We start from the raw sequence: 12,863 nt of genomic DNA, 5'->3' as shown, positions 1-12,863 counted from the left end.
AATATATATGTGTATATATATATATATATATACATATATGTATTCTTTTAAAGGTTTTCCTAAAGAACTCATTGTGTTTGTATTTATTCAGCAAAAGTTCTCTGGCCCTGCAATGTTATTTCCTCTAGGTATCCAGTGCTGGATAAATACTGAAATTATGTTTTCACCAGACATTTTAAAAGCATAGCAGAGACAAGAGATTCCTAAAAAGCTGAATTCTGTTTTTTCTGTTCCACCAAAAAGAGCACAATCATCTCTTTTTCCAAATTCATAGTTCAGGTCATTAGTGAACCTATCTGAGCTTTTAAAATGACAATCTCCACTGTACAATGGAATGTGAAATTGTTTTTAAATGATTATTTACGCCCCTGGGCTAGAAATATTTTATTCCAGGCATGCCTTTATTCTTGGAGGTATAGGCATGCATGCATGAAGACATAGATGAAAAAGAGGACTAGGCATGTAATTAGGTCTTCTAACTAGGCAGCCAAAATGTGTCATTGCTCCTCACCTTTAATGATTTTAAAGACTTGTTTTAAAAATCCCTTCATTGAACTTGTAGTTACCTTAAGTTAGTGATGCAACTTTTGAAAAACTAATTAAGCTGATATATGTTCCCCTGGCAACCTAGAAGTGTGATTCATTTTTATGACTATTGGTCTATGTTTTAGACATAAGCTCAGCTCTACTGGCATCCATGGCATAGTGCTGTTGTGTTCCAGTTCATCACCCCTCCTCCACGGATGCAGTCATCCTCTATGCCTTCTGTTGGGAGTTTGCAATTAGTAAACCAGCTCCTTGGAGACACTGGAAAGTCAGGGTCTAGAGAAGTCAAATGCCTTCTAAAGCTTTCAAAGCACGTATATCAGAGGATAAGAGAGGATTTGAAACATTCCAGTACTTTTGAAGTCCCTATGCTGATGTTAGTTTCTCTTATAGCCTCTGTGAATTAAATATGGAAAACCAAGACGAGGCCATGGGTTACATAGCCATTGCTAGAGGGGAGTAAAAGACACATACCCATTACTAATTATTACTACTGCTGTTGTTTTTTTCCCAAAGAAGAAAATAGATTCTGTTTTCTACCTCTATCTGACTGAGGATACTTGTAAAACAAGAGACACAGGCATCTTAAAGTTGAAGCAGATACTTCCTTTAGTACCATTAAATGAGAACTCCTTAAACATAAACTAACACCCTGTTTTTCTTTCTCCTGGGTTTCACTGGTGAATGGATAAGTGAATATGCTGTGCCATTACCCTGGACGCTCAGAATCAAACGGGCCTTCTGAGTTCCCCATCATGTCTGAATTCCAAATGATTCTGAGCATCGTTTTGTTCATTTCCTTCCACCTATGCCTGCTCAGAGCAGCAGCAGGAATCTGCAGCAATGCATCCTCTCAGATAATGCATTGCGATTTCTCTCTTTCTCTTTCAAAACCTGTCTCACATAGTCATTTCTCATGTTCTGTTGGAAACCCCTAAAAAAATTCATTCCACGCTGTCATCCCTTTGTCCTAACCAGAACAACTCGATCGTGTCGAAGAAGGCATGAACCATATCAACCAAGACATGAAGGAGGCTGAGAAAAATTTAAAAGATTTAGGGAAATGCTGTGGCCTTTTCATATGTCCTTGTAACAAGTAGGTACTGGGTACCAGCTCTAATCTGTGGCGTCCAGTTTTCTTTCTTTCTCTTTCTTTCTTTCTTTCTTTTTTTTTCTTTTTTAATGTCAAAGTGAATGTCTGAAGTTTTGTCTTTCTTTTCTTTGTCCTTTTCCATCTGCTTCATTCTGTGGGGATAAAATACTTGTGTTTAATCAGAACAACTGGAACGCATTGAGGAAGGGATGGACCAAATCAATAAGGACATGAAAGAAGCAGAAAAGAATTTGACGGACCTAGGAAAATTCTGCGGGCTTTGTGTGTGTCCCTGTAACAAGTAGGTGCTGCCTGCCTGCCTGAAGCTTTGGTTTCCCAAGGCCCATCTCCAAGCCTTGACAAGCTCATTCCTGCAGGCTCATAGGCAGGATGAGCATGTGGCATGCAGAACAGACCAACACCGTCTCCAGTGCATTCATCTCATAGCATAGATGATAGTAGTGGGAGTTACTGTTGCATTAAAAATCAGGCATACTACAGTGAAAGCTTCACTGTCGGCAACTTTTATCAATGAACATTTCAACATTTTCCAGAAAGTGTACTTTGAGACAGAGGCACCTGGGGAACTTTATTTCCCCCAACCCCAAGAACCTAAATTTCCCATCCACAAAAGGCTGTGGGTAAGTTTGAAAGAAGAGAACCACATATATCGAGGTTTGATCTCCCAGAAGTCAAAGAGATAGGTAATTTGGCCCAGGCAAGCATCCTTAAGTAAGAGAGTATGACAGACATTTTCCCTTTCTACCACCCACCAGTTCTCAAATTTGTTCACGAGATGCTGGGGCTGTGCATGATGCAGAGCCAAAAGTGCTCAAGCCTTGCTCAAATTGGACCAGTTCCTCTCAAATGCTTCCCCTTGGAAGAACCACCCGTACACTGGCTGAAATGTTGAAATGTGTAGATTTTGCATGCACGACATCACAAAACATTCAACTGTTCTCAAGGTTCTGCAATGCTTTTTTTGGAATGTAGCAGAAATGTGACATGTGGTTATAAAGGTTTACAACAGAAGGAACCTGAAACTGAGGGTTCTGGAAGATAATCTCATTTGACTAGCAGTGGGGAAAAAAAAATGCATGGGTGAGTGGTCCAACATGCATTTGGAAAATTAAACCCATTCCCCAATCTCCCTCACCTCTTGTCCCTCTTTAAAGATGCCTTTTTCCCCCTAAAAGCTCTCCTGATCTACACTTTTAACACAGAAATTGATGTTATTTTTAACAGATTATGTGATCATTCACATCCTTTAAACTTTGAGGCTGATTGAAAATATCCCATTCCTATTTAGAAAGAGGAGGGCCTCAATTTACCTATAAATACAAAGCATGTTTTAAAAAGAATGATCTACAGTAAACCCTGATTAACTGGAATCTAGATAACTGGAATCTTCAACTGTATAGTTTTACCTCTGATTTTCAGCCAACAGAAACAAATGAACAAAAACAAACAAGCAAAAAAAGATGCATGCGAGAGTTCAAATTGTTTGTCTTCCAAGACATTCCAGGTAGTTTGTATTGTCTCAGTCTCCACCCTCCAATAAGCCCCACATCTGAAAATAACAAACAGTAAGAGTTTACCTTAAAGAAAAGGCCACCAGACACAACACAACCATAGAAAGATTTGATTATGTCCACTACAGGACAGTCTTACATGGAAAATTGGCTCAGGAGTCTAACAAGATATTCACGAATTCTCCTCCACCACCCATTGTTCATTAACAAAGTCCTGTACTTCACCAAAATGACTCACTGCCGTATTCCAGTTACTCAAGATTTCACTGTACATCCTTTCAGCGGTGATTTGCCTCACATGAGATTTCCAGCCATTTTGTGGTGACTTCCAACATATACACGCTCCCTTCATCAACTGTGTGCAAACGAAAGGCAGAGGCAGGGCCCCCTGGGATGGATTCTAAGGTTCTGATGCAAATGGCTCTTCCAACTCCACAGAAAAGGGGCCACTAATTCCTTTGTGCACAAGAGACCCTAAGTGAGCTTCAAAACTTGACCAAAGTGTTCCCTATTGTGTGTAAATAATGCTTTAAAAACCATGTGTCACAACGCAGTGGCTGGTGGTGCCCTGGACTATCTGAGGGCTTCGCCCTGTCTCAGCATGTTTCGAAGGACTATGGTAGATGTTCGGCAGTGATGTGAGTCTATGTGCAGCATTGTGGGTGCAGTGGTTTGCCTTCTTTTGGAAACGCATATTTCTCCTCCTTTGATTTTGCCAAAGATGGTACACTAGATATTTTACATAGCAGAAAACATCACAAAGTCCATACAAGTCCTTTTAATCCAAGGAAGGAGGAGATGGGAAATTGGAGGGGGGGGCGACTCTAAACTTTATTAAAATTAGTTTGGGGATCTTGTCCAAGTGGGCCATTGCCCTCTGATGCAGTAAATTCTGACTGCTCTAAGGGCTGTGGCATTATGCAAATAGTTGTGGGAGCTGCTGAAATTCCATTGGTGCAGTTTTCCAGTCTGTCACCATGGTTTGCTTTGTCAATTTTCAAGGACTAGAGCCAGTTTTAATAGATGGCTGAGGTCCTCTAGGGAAAGGGGGAAAAAAGGGAGAGAGAGAGAGAATTAAATTCCGATATTGTATAATAAAAATATTGAAAATGGAACCAAAGGATCTCTCTCTCTCTCTCTCTCTCTCTCTCTCTCTCTTTGGACTAAAAAGCATGTGGTTTCTACTATGCAAAGAACCTAAAAACATCTTTGATTGCTTTAAATTACAACACACCCACCAAAACATGCTGCACATGTTTCTATTGGGCACAACAGGTATGCCTGGATTTTAAGTTTTTCTCCAAGGCAGCTCAGTGAAATACAGTCCATGGAGACCATACCGACTGCAGACCACTCTCCTCATCATGACCCCAGAATAGTTTGAAGTAGGCATTTATAAGCACCCTCCGCCCTGCCCATCAGCCCAGCAAAGAAGCTACTGAACTGCGTTTCAAATCTTCATGAAGGCTATTACTGTCCTGCTAGTGCCTTTTTTGAGAATGGTCAACTTCTGGAGTAGTTTGGCTTAAATGAGAATGCTTCACTTTCTCCTCATGCCTGTAGCTGGTGCATGAAGAAGACCTAGAGGGGTTTCCCATTTTGATGCTAGATGGCTTGTTATCTCTTCTATTTTCCTGCATTCATCTCACTATGCTTCTTTTACTTTTTGTCTCTGTGGACAAAGGTTTGTACATCAACTCTGGATGTATGGTGACTGTTTGGAAGTACCGATATATTATCTAACTCAAATCTTTCTAGAGGCAACTCAAAGACCATCACCCTTGGCCAACCACCAATCCTTTGTGTCCTCCATGCAGCATTGGAAATGTTAGCTTTATACATGTATCAGTGAAAAAATATTAAACAGGGATCTTTGCATGATGCTGTGTAAAATCTTGGTCAAGTATGTTTTTCTTGATGACACTGTGTTGCTGTGGTGTGATGTACACACTCTATTTGGCAGTCTTGTTTTGTGTCTGTCTGCCAGTTTATTTTTTCTGTGTTCTGTGTCTCAAAATATAACTGTGTCACTGAAAATAGAAATGAATGTTCTCCAGCTACTTAAATCCTTATCTTAAACCCAATTAAACCACAAAACAAACCAAAAATTACAGTCTTGACCACTGCAATTGACTCAATTGGAAATGAAATGCTAATGCTGAGTAGCTGAGGCATGGTGGTGGCCAACTGTTGGGTCCAGATTATGATATATCGGTATTCTCTAATGCCTCAACTTAAAACTCATTCGCTTGGTTTGATTCTTCGCTTGAAGAAGTGACAATTGCTGAGAGCTTACTGCTCCACCCCGTGCCTTGTTACTCACCCTCTTTTTTGCATAGGCTTAAATCAAGTGATGCTTACAAAAAAGCCTGGGGCAATAATCAGGACGGAGTTGTGGCCAGCCAGCCTGCTCGTGTGGTGGATGAACGGGAGCAGATGGCCATCAGTGGTGGCTTTATCCGCAGGTGAGTTTCATAAGATATGGATTATGACAGCTCTCTATTGCTGAATAACCAACCTCGACACTTAGTAGGTCTTCAAACAACAATCATTTTATTATTCATTTATCTGTATATTTTCTGGGAGTGAGCCTTTCCTGGGTTCCCCCATGGGTCTACATGCAACTAAAGGCAAGATGATCTAAGAGTGCCTCCCTCACCTGGTGTTTGGCTCCGTTGTCATGGAGCCACCTCTGTCTTCTGCCATGTGGTCCTGCGGGAGAAAAGCCGTAGTTTCTTCTATGGTGACCGTAGAATACCAAGGAGACAAGTTCCAAGCACAAGCACTTATCCAATCTTGGTTTGCACCATATTTACTGAAATTACATTAAACAAAGCAAATCATATGACCACATCCAGAATTAATGTGGCAGTCAACAGATACCTCATTCCATAAGTTAAAGTAAATAAAGCTTATTAAAGAGACTATTTACAGAGATATGGGCAGAGTTAAAATGAGTGATGAAGCACTCATGAACTAGCAGTAGCACAGCATGGAAGGAACAAGAGTGCAAACAGTGTGCAGAACCCAACAATAGTTCTGGCTGTGGCAATGGGCTGTTGATAAAGAAAAGCAACCATAGCATGCACTAACAGGTAATGAAGAAAGAAGAACAATGTCCCAACTCCTCACTCCTTTCTCCCTCCAGTTTCTCACAGGCCATTATCCAAGGCCTATTGGAAGCCAAGAGCAAGAGAAGCTGGGTGGCACAGTCCTGGAGATCAGCCTCTGAGGACACAGAACAAAGAATGTCAAAGAATGGGTTTTGGGTGGAAACAGAATGATGAGCTTGTTATTAAACATTTATTTTGAAATCAAGAAGCAAACACCAACATAAATGCCACTTTTACAAACCTCAAATTACACAAGTTAGCCAATTCAAACCGAGTACTTAGAAGATAAAAAAACAGAATAATATATATGACTACTATGCCAGAACTCAGCCATAGCTAGGATAGTTTTTTGCAACCTGTCTCTTCCCAGGCCATTGTCACTATCGCTGGGCAACCAAACCCTTTTTGATTCAAATGATGGGTCACTGTCACTGAGGCATAAGGGCTAAATAGGTATCTGAAGGTTTACAGTTGACAAGTCATTCCTGCCTCTATCTGCTGTCAGGGAAACAAGACAATAGCTGCACATTAGAATCAACTGAGGAGACTTTTTCAAAACAAAATACCAGTGCCCCATGACTAGTCCCACACCAATGGAATCAGAATCTCTTGAAGGGCAACATAAACATTTGTGATTTTTAAAGCTTCTGAGGTGATTCTCAATACAAGACTTGAGAACTGTTGAACTAGAAGCATGCCTTAGTTGTTGACGAACATTTAAATAAGAATCTCTTACATGAGGAAGGTAGGAAGTTCTCTCTTAAATTTTAAATTTTCTCTGGCCTGTTCTGCTTTTACAATTATAATGATCCAAACTACATTGAGAGTTACCAAGGAGGAAAGATTTTAACAACTCAGAACATTTTTCAGCCAATTTCCATAGATACTGGAAAAATTTTAGAATAAGTGCTTGCTGTTTGCAATAAAGTTTCTCTGACTTTGAAATTGGAATGAGAAGAATGGTAAGAGGCTTTGTGAGCCAACTGTTTCCTCTGCACTCCCAATCCATTGAAATTGAAACAATAATCTTTAATCATAGTTTTTTAGTCTGAACTCACCCATTCACAATGTCATTAAGGAAACCCTTGGCATTAAAATATGAGCAAATAAAAGTCATACTTAACAAGTGGCTCCCACTGGGATTATTGGAGCAAACAGGACTAAGGGGCGGACTATAGTTTTTATTATGCTTCCTATCTATGCACAATGGGAAAAACGACAGGAAAAGAGAGAGCAGAGTCTCTAACAGCATCATAAATTTTTCTTTCATTCTCAATTTAAGTTTGGAGGTTTGAGCTCAGAAAGAAAAGCACAGTTTCTGTCTAATTCCACCTTCATTCTCTGACCTGCAAACCCTCAAACTAAAATGATTTTATCCTTAAAATTAAAAACAGGGATGAATGTATACATGGAGGTGGAGATGATAGGCTGGTAGACGTTAGAAAAGTAGATAAGTTAATCTGTATAGCTTACCTTCCTTAAAAATAGAAATTCAAAATTTCAAAACATAATTTTTGCTGTTTTATTTTCTTTATGGTGCTGGGAATGGAACCTAGGATCTCACCCATGTTAGTCAAGCAAGTACTCTACCAATAAGCTGCATCTCCAAGTCAAAACACAATGTAAAGAATTACTTTCTAATGTACAAATGCTACAATGTGTTCTGTATTAAATGGAGATTAAAGTTAGACAAAATAGATGCCTAGAGGTCTACAGACTTTCTCTAAGCTTTGGATCATTAGTATTCAAGTTTTTTCTTCCATTCTATTTTCTAAAAATTTCCTTTTGGCTCCCAGGGTAACAAATGATGCCCGAGAAAATGAAATGGATGAAAACCTGGAGCAGGTGAGCGGCATCATTGGAAACCTCCGTCACATGGCCCTGGATATGGGCAATGAGATTGATACACAGAATCGCCAGATCGACAGGATCATGGAGAAGGTGAGCATGCAGCAGTCATAGAGTTGTTACTTCTTGTCCCTTCTGAAATAATCACCAGGAATCAAGAGGCAGAACAAATCTCCCATTCCAAGTCTGGATTCAGACACACTAGTAGTAGGGAATTCTGCCCTTATTTTCTAAGACAAAAAGAGAAGATTCATCAATAGACCTGTAGTGAAGATTAGAATGTAGTTTTTGTTTTGTTCTGTGGTGTTGAGGATCAAACCCAGAGCCTTGCACAAACTAGACAAGTGCTGTGCCCCTGAGTGCCCACCCCTCAAGAATGCAGCTATTTCTCAAACGTTCTTCCATGACAAACACTCTGTGAGGCACTGTGAGATACAAAAATAAAAAACACCATTCTTGTTGCCAAGAAATTCACAGCCTACGGGAGGTAATGTTTTCAGATGAATTTACTATGACACAAAATATATTCCAGTAATGGATCCAGGGATACAAAACAGAACTATAGAAGGAAGGCCTGTACGAAGGAGGGGTTGAGAAAAATCTCAGGAAAGGCTGAATTTGAGTTAAGTCAATAGTTGGTTAGAAGTTTATCAAGTGGATATAGGGAAGGAATATTTAGAAAATGGGGGAAATTCAGCTTACTCAAAAGTAAGAACTTTGTTTTTATAAATGCCAACTTTAAAGATAGTTTTAAAAAATCCCAGATTCCATTTGGAGTCCAGCTGTTCACATCCCCAAATCTCAAAATAGGGAAGATACCTGATGAAATTAAGTTCATACAATGACACCAGATTTTACTCTTAGGCTCCACCCTCTACCCCACCCCCACATCCATCTTTCTCACCCCTCTATCAATAAAGAAGACTAAATAAAGTAGAATGCAAAAGGGTATGTGTGGGAGCATAAAGTTAGAGAGAACAGAAAAGAGCGCTGGAAAGTGTTCCTGTTTCCTTGTAGTCTATTCCTTTCCCAATCTGTATGTTGAACATTGATTATAATTTCTTATAATGTCCAAATGCCAAAAAGAAGAAATAGACACAGTGCAGGTTTAACAGTAATTGTGTATCTGTCATTTCTTTTTGGATAATCTTATGTTGTGTGCTTAGCCCCTGTGAGATATTGAAGTCCTTTGTCTGAAATCCTGATTTGCTTTATAATTCATTTTATTCCTCTGAGCAGTAGATATTTTTTAAATTTATTAAGTCATACAACTAACTTGTAGATTGTTAGTACCCAGGCAACCTCTACTGACTTGAAAAAAAATGATGAATAGATATAAAGGGAATGTGTTGACCTCTTCGCTGTATGTGTTCTGTATTAACATAGCCAGTTGTGCAGTATTTTTTCCTGATCACTACTGAGCTACACAAATGTCAGAGTTGGCTGGCAAAATGTTTATAGTTTTGCTTATCTTTGCAAGTTATTACACACGCTTGTTATTGCTAAGAAGCTTTTGATGTGATGAAGCTTTTAAAGCTATGCAAGATGATGGATGTTACAATACTGAGCATTTCAGAGAGCCCTGGAGCCAACACAAGCTGACCTAAGCCATTATGGCCCATAAAAATGAACCAAGAAATAATTCCTGAATAGCTTTCCAACAGAAAAAGACTTAAGAAAACAGGATATATTCCTTGTCTATTAATAGACCCAATTTACTCAAATGTAATTAGATACTACATCAAAGCCAATTAGGGTTCCAGAAGGAGAGGTTTTACTAATAGAGAAGTCAAGCTCTTATTGATAGAGTTGTACTTTAAGCAAGAGAAAGCATTCTTAGAAGGGCAAGTAGCATCTCAATTCTACCTCTCTGCCCTTCTTGTTCTCATCTTTAGGGAGAGCCTTTTATTCTAGGTCCAGTGTACTATTTTAGTATATGTGCTGCCGAAGTGAGCACTAGGTCCAGTGTACCAGCAGACAGAGACATATGCATCTATAAAGTTTAGTGAAGAGCCGGCAAGTGGATGGGAAATAGCTGTTTCAGTTTGAATCATCCCTTAATTTTGAGTCATTTAAGAAGTTGAGAAGTGGTCTACTTAACTTTCAGTAATTAATTTGTTATGGTCAATAAGCAACCACCGCATTTTTTCAATAATAGCACAATCTGGACATGATTTAGGTAGAGCCCATTTCAACCCAACATTGCCCCAAATGGCCAGATCACTGAGCCACTCAATTATTAATAAACTTTTCGTGGTCACAGAAATTCTGACTTGTGACAACAGGTAACAGTGTGCAAAAGTTTCCCGTGTATCTAAGATTCAATTAAATCTACACAGCAGCAGTAAGCAGCCTTGTGATATTTCTCCTGTCTTCTATCATGATTCCAACAATGATCCTCACCGACCTCTGTTGATCACGACCTTTTCTCATCACTTGGATGACAGTACAGTTTTGGTAGTCCAAAACAATGAGACTTTCAATATGTTCTCCAAGACTATTAAGAAATTACTTTGTAATTCAAACACCTTACTCTCTATTTCTTATTTATATAGACAATTTTCTATGGTTAAAAACATACAGTTCTTTCAGAAAACTACTATATGAAATGCTCTAGTGAAACTGTTGCTAAGGAAATAATAGTGAGCTTGAGCTTTCAATCTAAAGTTGCCAGTGGTAGATGTTGCACTGTGAAACAATGAAGCAGACTGTCACCATCATCAAAGTCAATGAGAAAACACAGTGTTTGAGAACAAAGACCTTGGCTTCAACGGGGTTTTCCATTTCCCAGCTCTGAGACATTGTCGCCTGGTCTATCAGATAAAAAAACAGTTCAGATCTGGGATCAAAATGGGCCACTGTATAGGGTAGAAAGTACCCTGTTCTGGAAGTCTGAGCTGGGGCCTAAACGCTACCTATGATGGTCTGAACTTGAGATTCCCAGTGTGTTCAGAAAAGGGGACTGCAGAGTTCCTTTTGCTATGTACTGGCTCCCCAGTGTTCACCCTGGCTTTCTCACAAGGGCAAATCAATTAGTATCTGTTGAGTATATTGGCAACTTTAGGATTCTTTACATTGAAATATGAAAACTAGGATGGATTTGTTCCCAAGTGTATAAGTAGGATGAATACAGGCATTCTCCAAATACCAGGAGGGCATCTAAAAGATTTGGCAGGATTTTTTTTTCTAAAGGTGCTACTTCTTTAATATGATATGATAAGATATGGATATAGTACCTTTTGTATCAGGCATTGTATGGGATAGAATTTTAATATGCTTTACAAAGCATTTAGGTGGAAATCACAATTGCCCACTGAAAAGTGATCTGTATCAGCTTCTCCCACATCCTCTGAGGATGCCCAAAGAATAACCTCATGCTTTATTTCAAATATCCCTGGTATTGTGATGTCTTGACTCATCAGTGCATTCTCTTGTGAGATTCTAGAGCATTTACCTTCAGAAATGCCATCTACTTTTGCAAAGCATCGTTCTAAGCACATGTACCTATGAAAAATGTATTATTTTTATCTTCTGTGCTTCTCTCAATGTTTGGTCTGGAAACATAGTTAACATAATTCAATATACAGGAATATTTTACACTGGACCAAGATAGTAATCTTCCTCTGCACCAAAGTATCATTGCACCTTTTACAATTTATAGCTGCAGAGGGAAGAGTAAAGAAGAGAGTACATATGGAGGGATTATCCACTTTCCAAATGAAGAGGCGAGGTTAAAAATGTGTGTGCATAGTTCAGAACAATCAAGGAAAATCAATATTCTATCTTATGATGTAAATACTTGTTTTCACAGCCAACTCCTTCATAACGAAACCAATGGCAGAAAAACCATAGTCAGATAATTCAGTTGTCAATAGTTTAGAAGTATATCCAACTTTGTAAATTTCTATTTGCATAAGGGTAACTCTAGTGTCTTGGGAATTCACAATTCAAACTAAATAAAGACTCAACTTATTAGACTTGAAAGCATCGAGCATGGTAGTTGCAAAGTCAGTAATCATTGAGTGATTGTGACTGACTAGAAAACCAGTTCTGTTTCTCTGTGCTCCCTGGTAACTTTCTCTTCCTCTTACCAGGCAGTCAGGATAGGACAAAAAGACAGCCTGAACAGAATCCTTGTCTTCTTGTCTACTTTCTTACTCATCTTTCTCAGTGGTGGTAGGGTTAATTAGTTTCTCAGGGTTTAAAATCTGTCCTCGTAACATCCCTGAGTTTCATGCTTCATATACAGTAAATGTAACCCAGGCAGTGAAAAGATCAACAAAAACACTAAAGTGAGCAAGATACAAAACTATGGCACAAGTGTTCCTGTTAAAGGCAAGCAAATCACCAAACTTGGGGAAGGCAGCCTTCAGAAATGGGGCTCACAAAACATTAAGCATCCCAAAAGCTAGCCATGTTTTTACCCAATAGCAGTAATTGAGAGGTAAGATACATTGAGTCCTTAATTTTTGCAAAGCATCATTCTAAGCACATATATCTATAAATAACAATTCTCACAGCAAGCCTAGGAAGTAGAGAGATTAACAGTGTCAACTTCAGGCTACTCCTGTTCTGACTGTGGTTTTACCCATGTATCAAGCTTGAAAGCAAATTTCCTGAATCCTGTTTCATCACTTGGAAAGGAGCTACTAATCCCACATACCTGGTGGTTGATGTTATCAAAGTTGAAAGAGAGGAATGTAGCAGCTGATCATGCTCATTAGCAGTATT

At 39.1% G+C, this 12,863-nt stretch overlaps 1 protein-coding gene across 3 annotated transcripts in view; it reads left to right on the top strand.

Moving 5' to 3' along the window:
- The window catches only part of Snap25 (synaptosome associated protein 25), an 84,133-nt gene that overhangs the window by 69,507 nt on the left and 1,763 nt on the right, over positions 1-12,863 (top strand). For 2 of the 3 annotated variants that reach the window (XM_010616002.3, XM_010616003.3), the window contains exons 5-7: positions 1,823-1,940; positions 5,511-5,636; positions 8,081-8,225. In XM_010616002.3, the coding sequence (XP_010614304.1) occupies positions 1,823-1,940; positions 5,511-5,636; positions 8,081-8,225 (389 nt within the window). Of the gene's footprint in view, positions 1-1,524; positions 1,643-1,822; positions 1,941-5,510; positions 5,637-8,080; positions 8,226-12,863 lie in introns of all 3 variants that reach the window. The other variant, XM_010616004.3, reaches the window with a different exon arrangement.

This window comes from Fukomys damarensis, unplaced genomic scaffold (assembly GCF_012274545.1).
Source record: "Fukomys damarensis isolate Sample0158 unplaced genomic scaffold, DMR_v1.0_HiC HiC_scaffold_7, whole genome shotgun sequence".
Lineage (NCBI taxonomy): Eukaryota > Metazoa > Chordata > Mammalia > Rodentia > Bathyergidae > Fukomys > Fukomys damarensis.
Note: the sequence above shows the minus strand (reverse complement) of the source record. Positions and strands in the feature narration are given on the sequence as shown.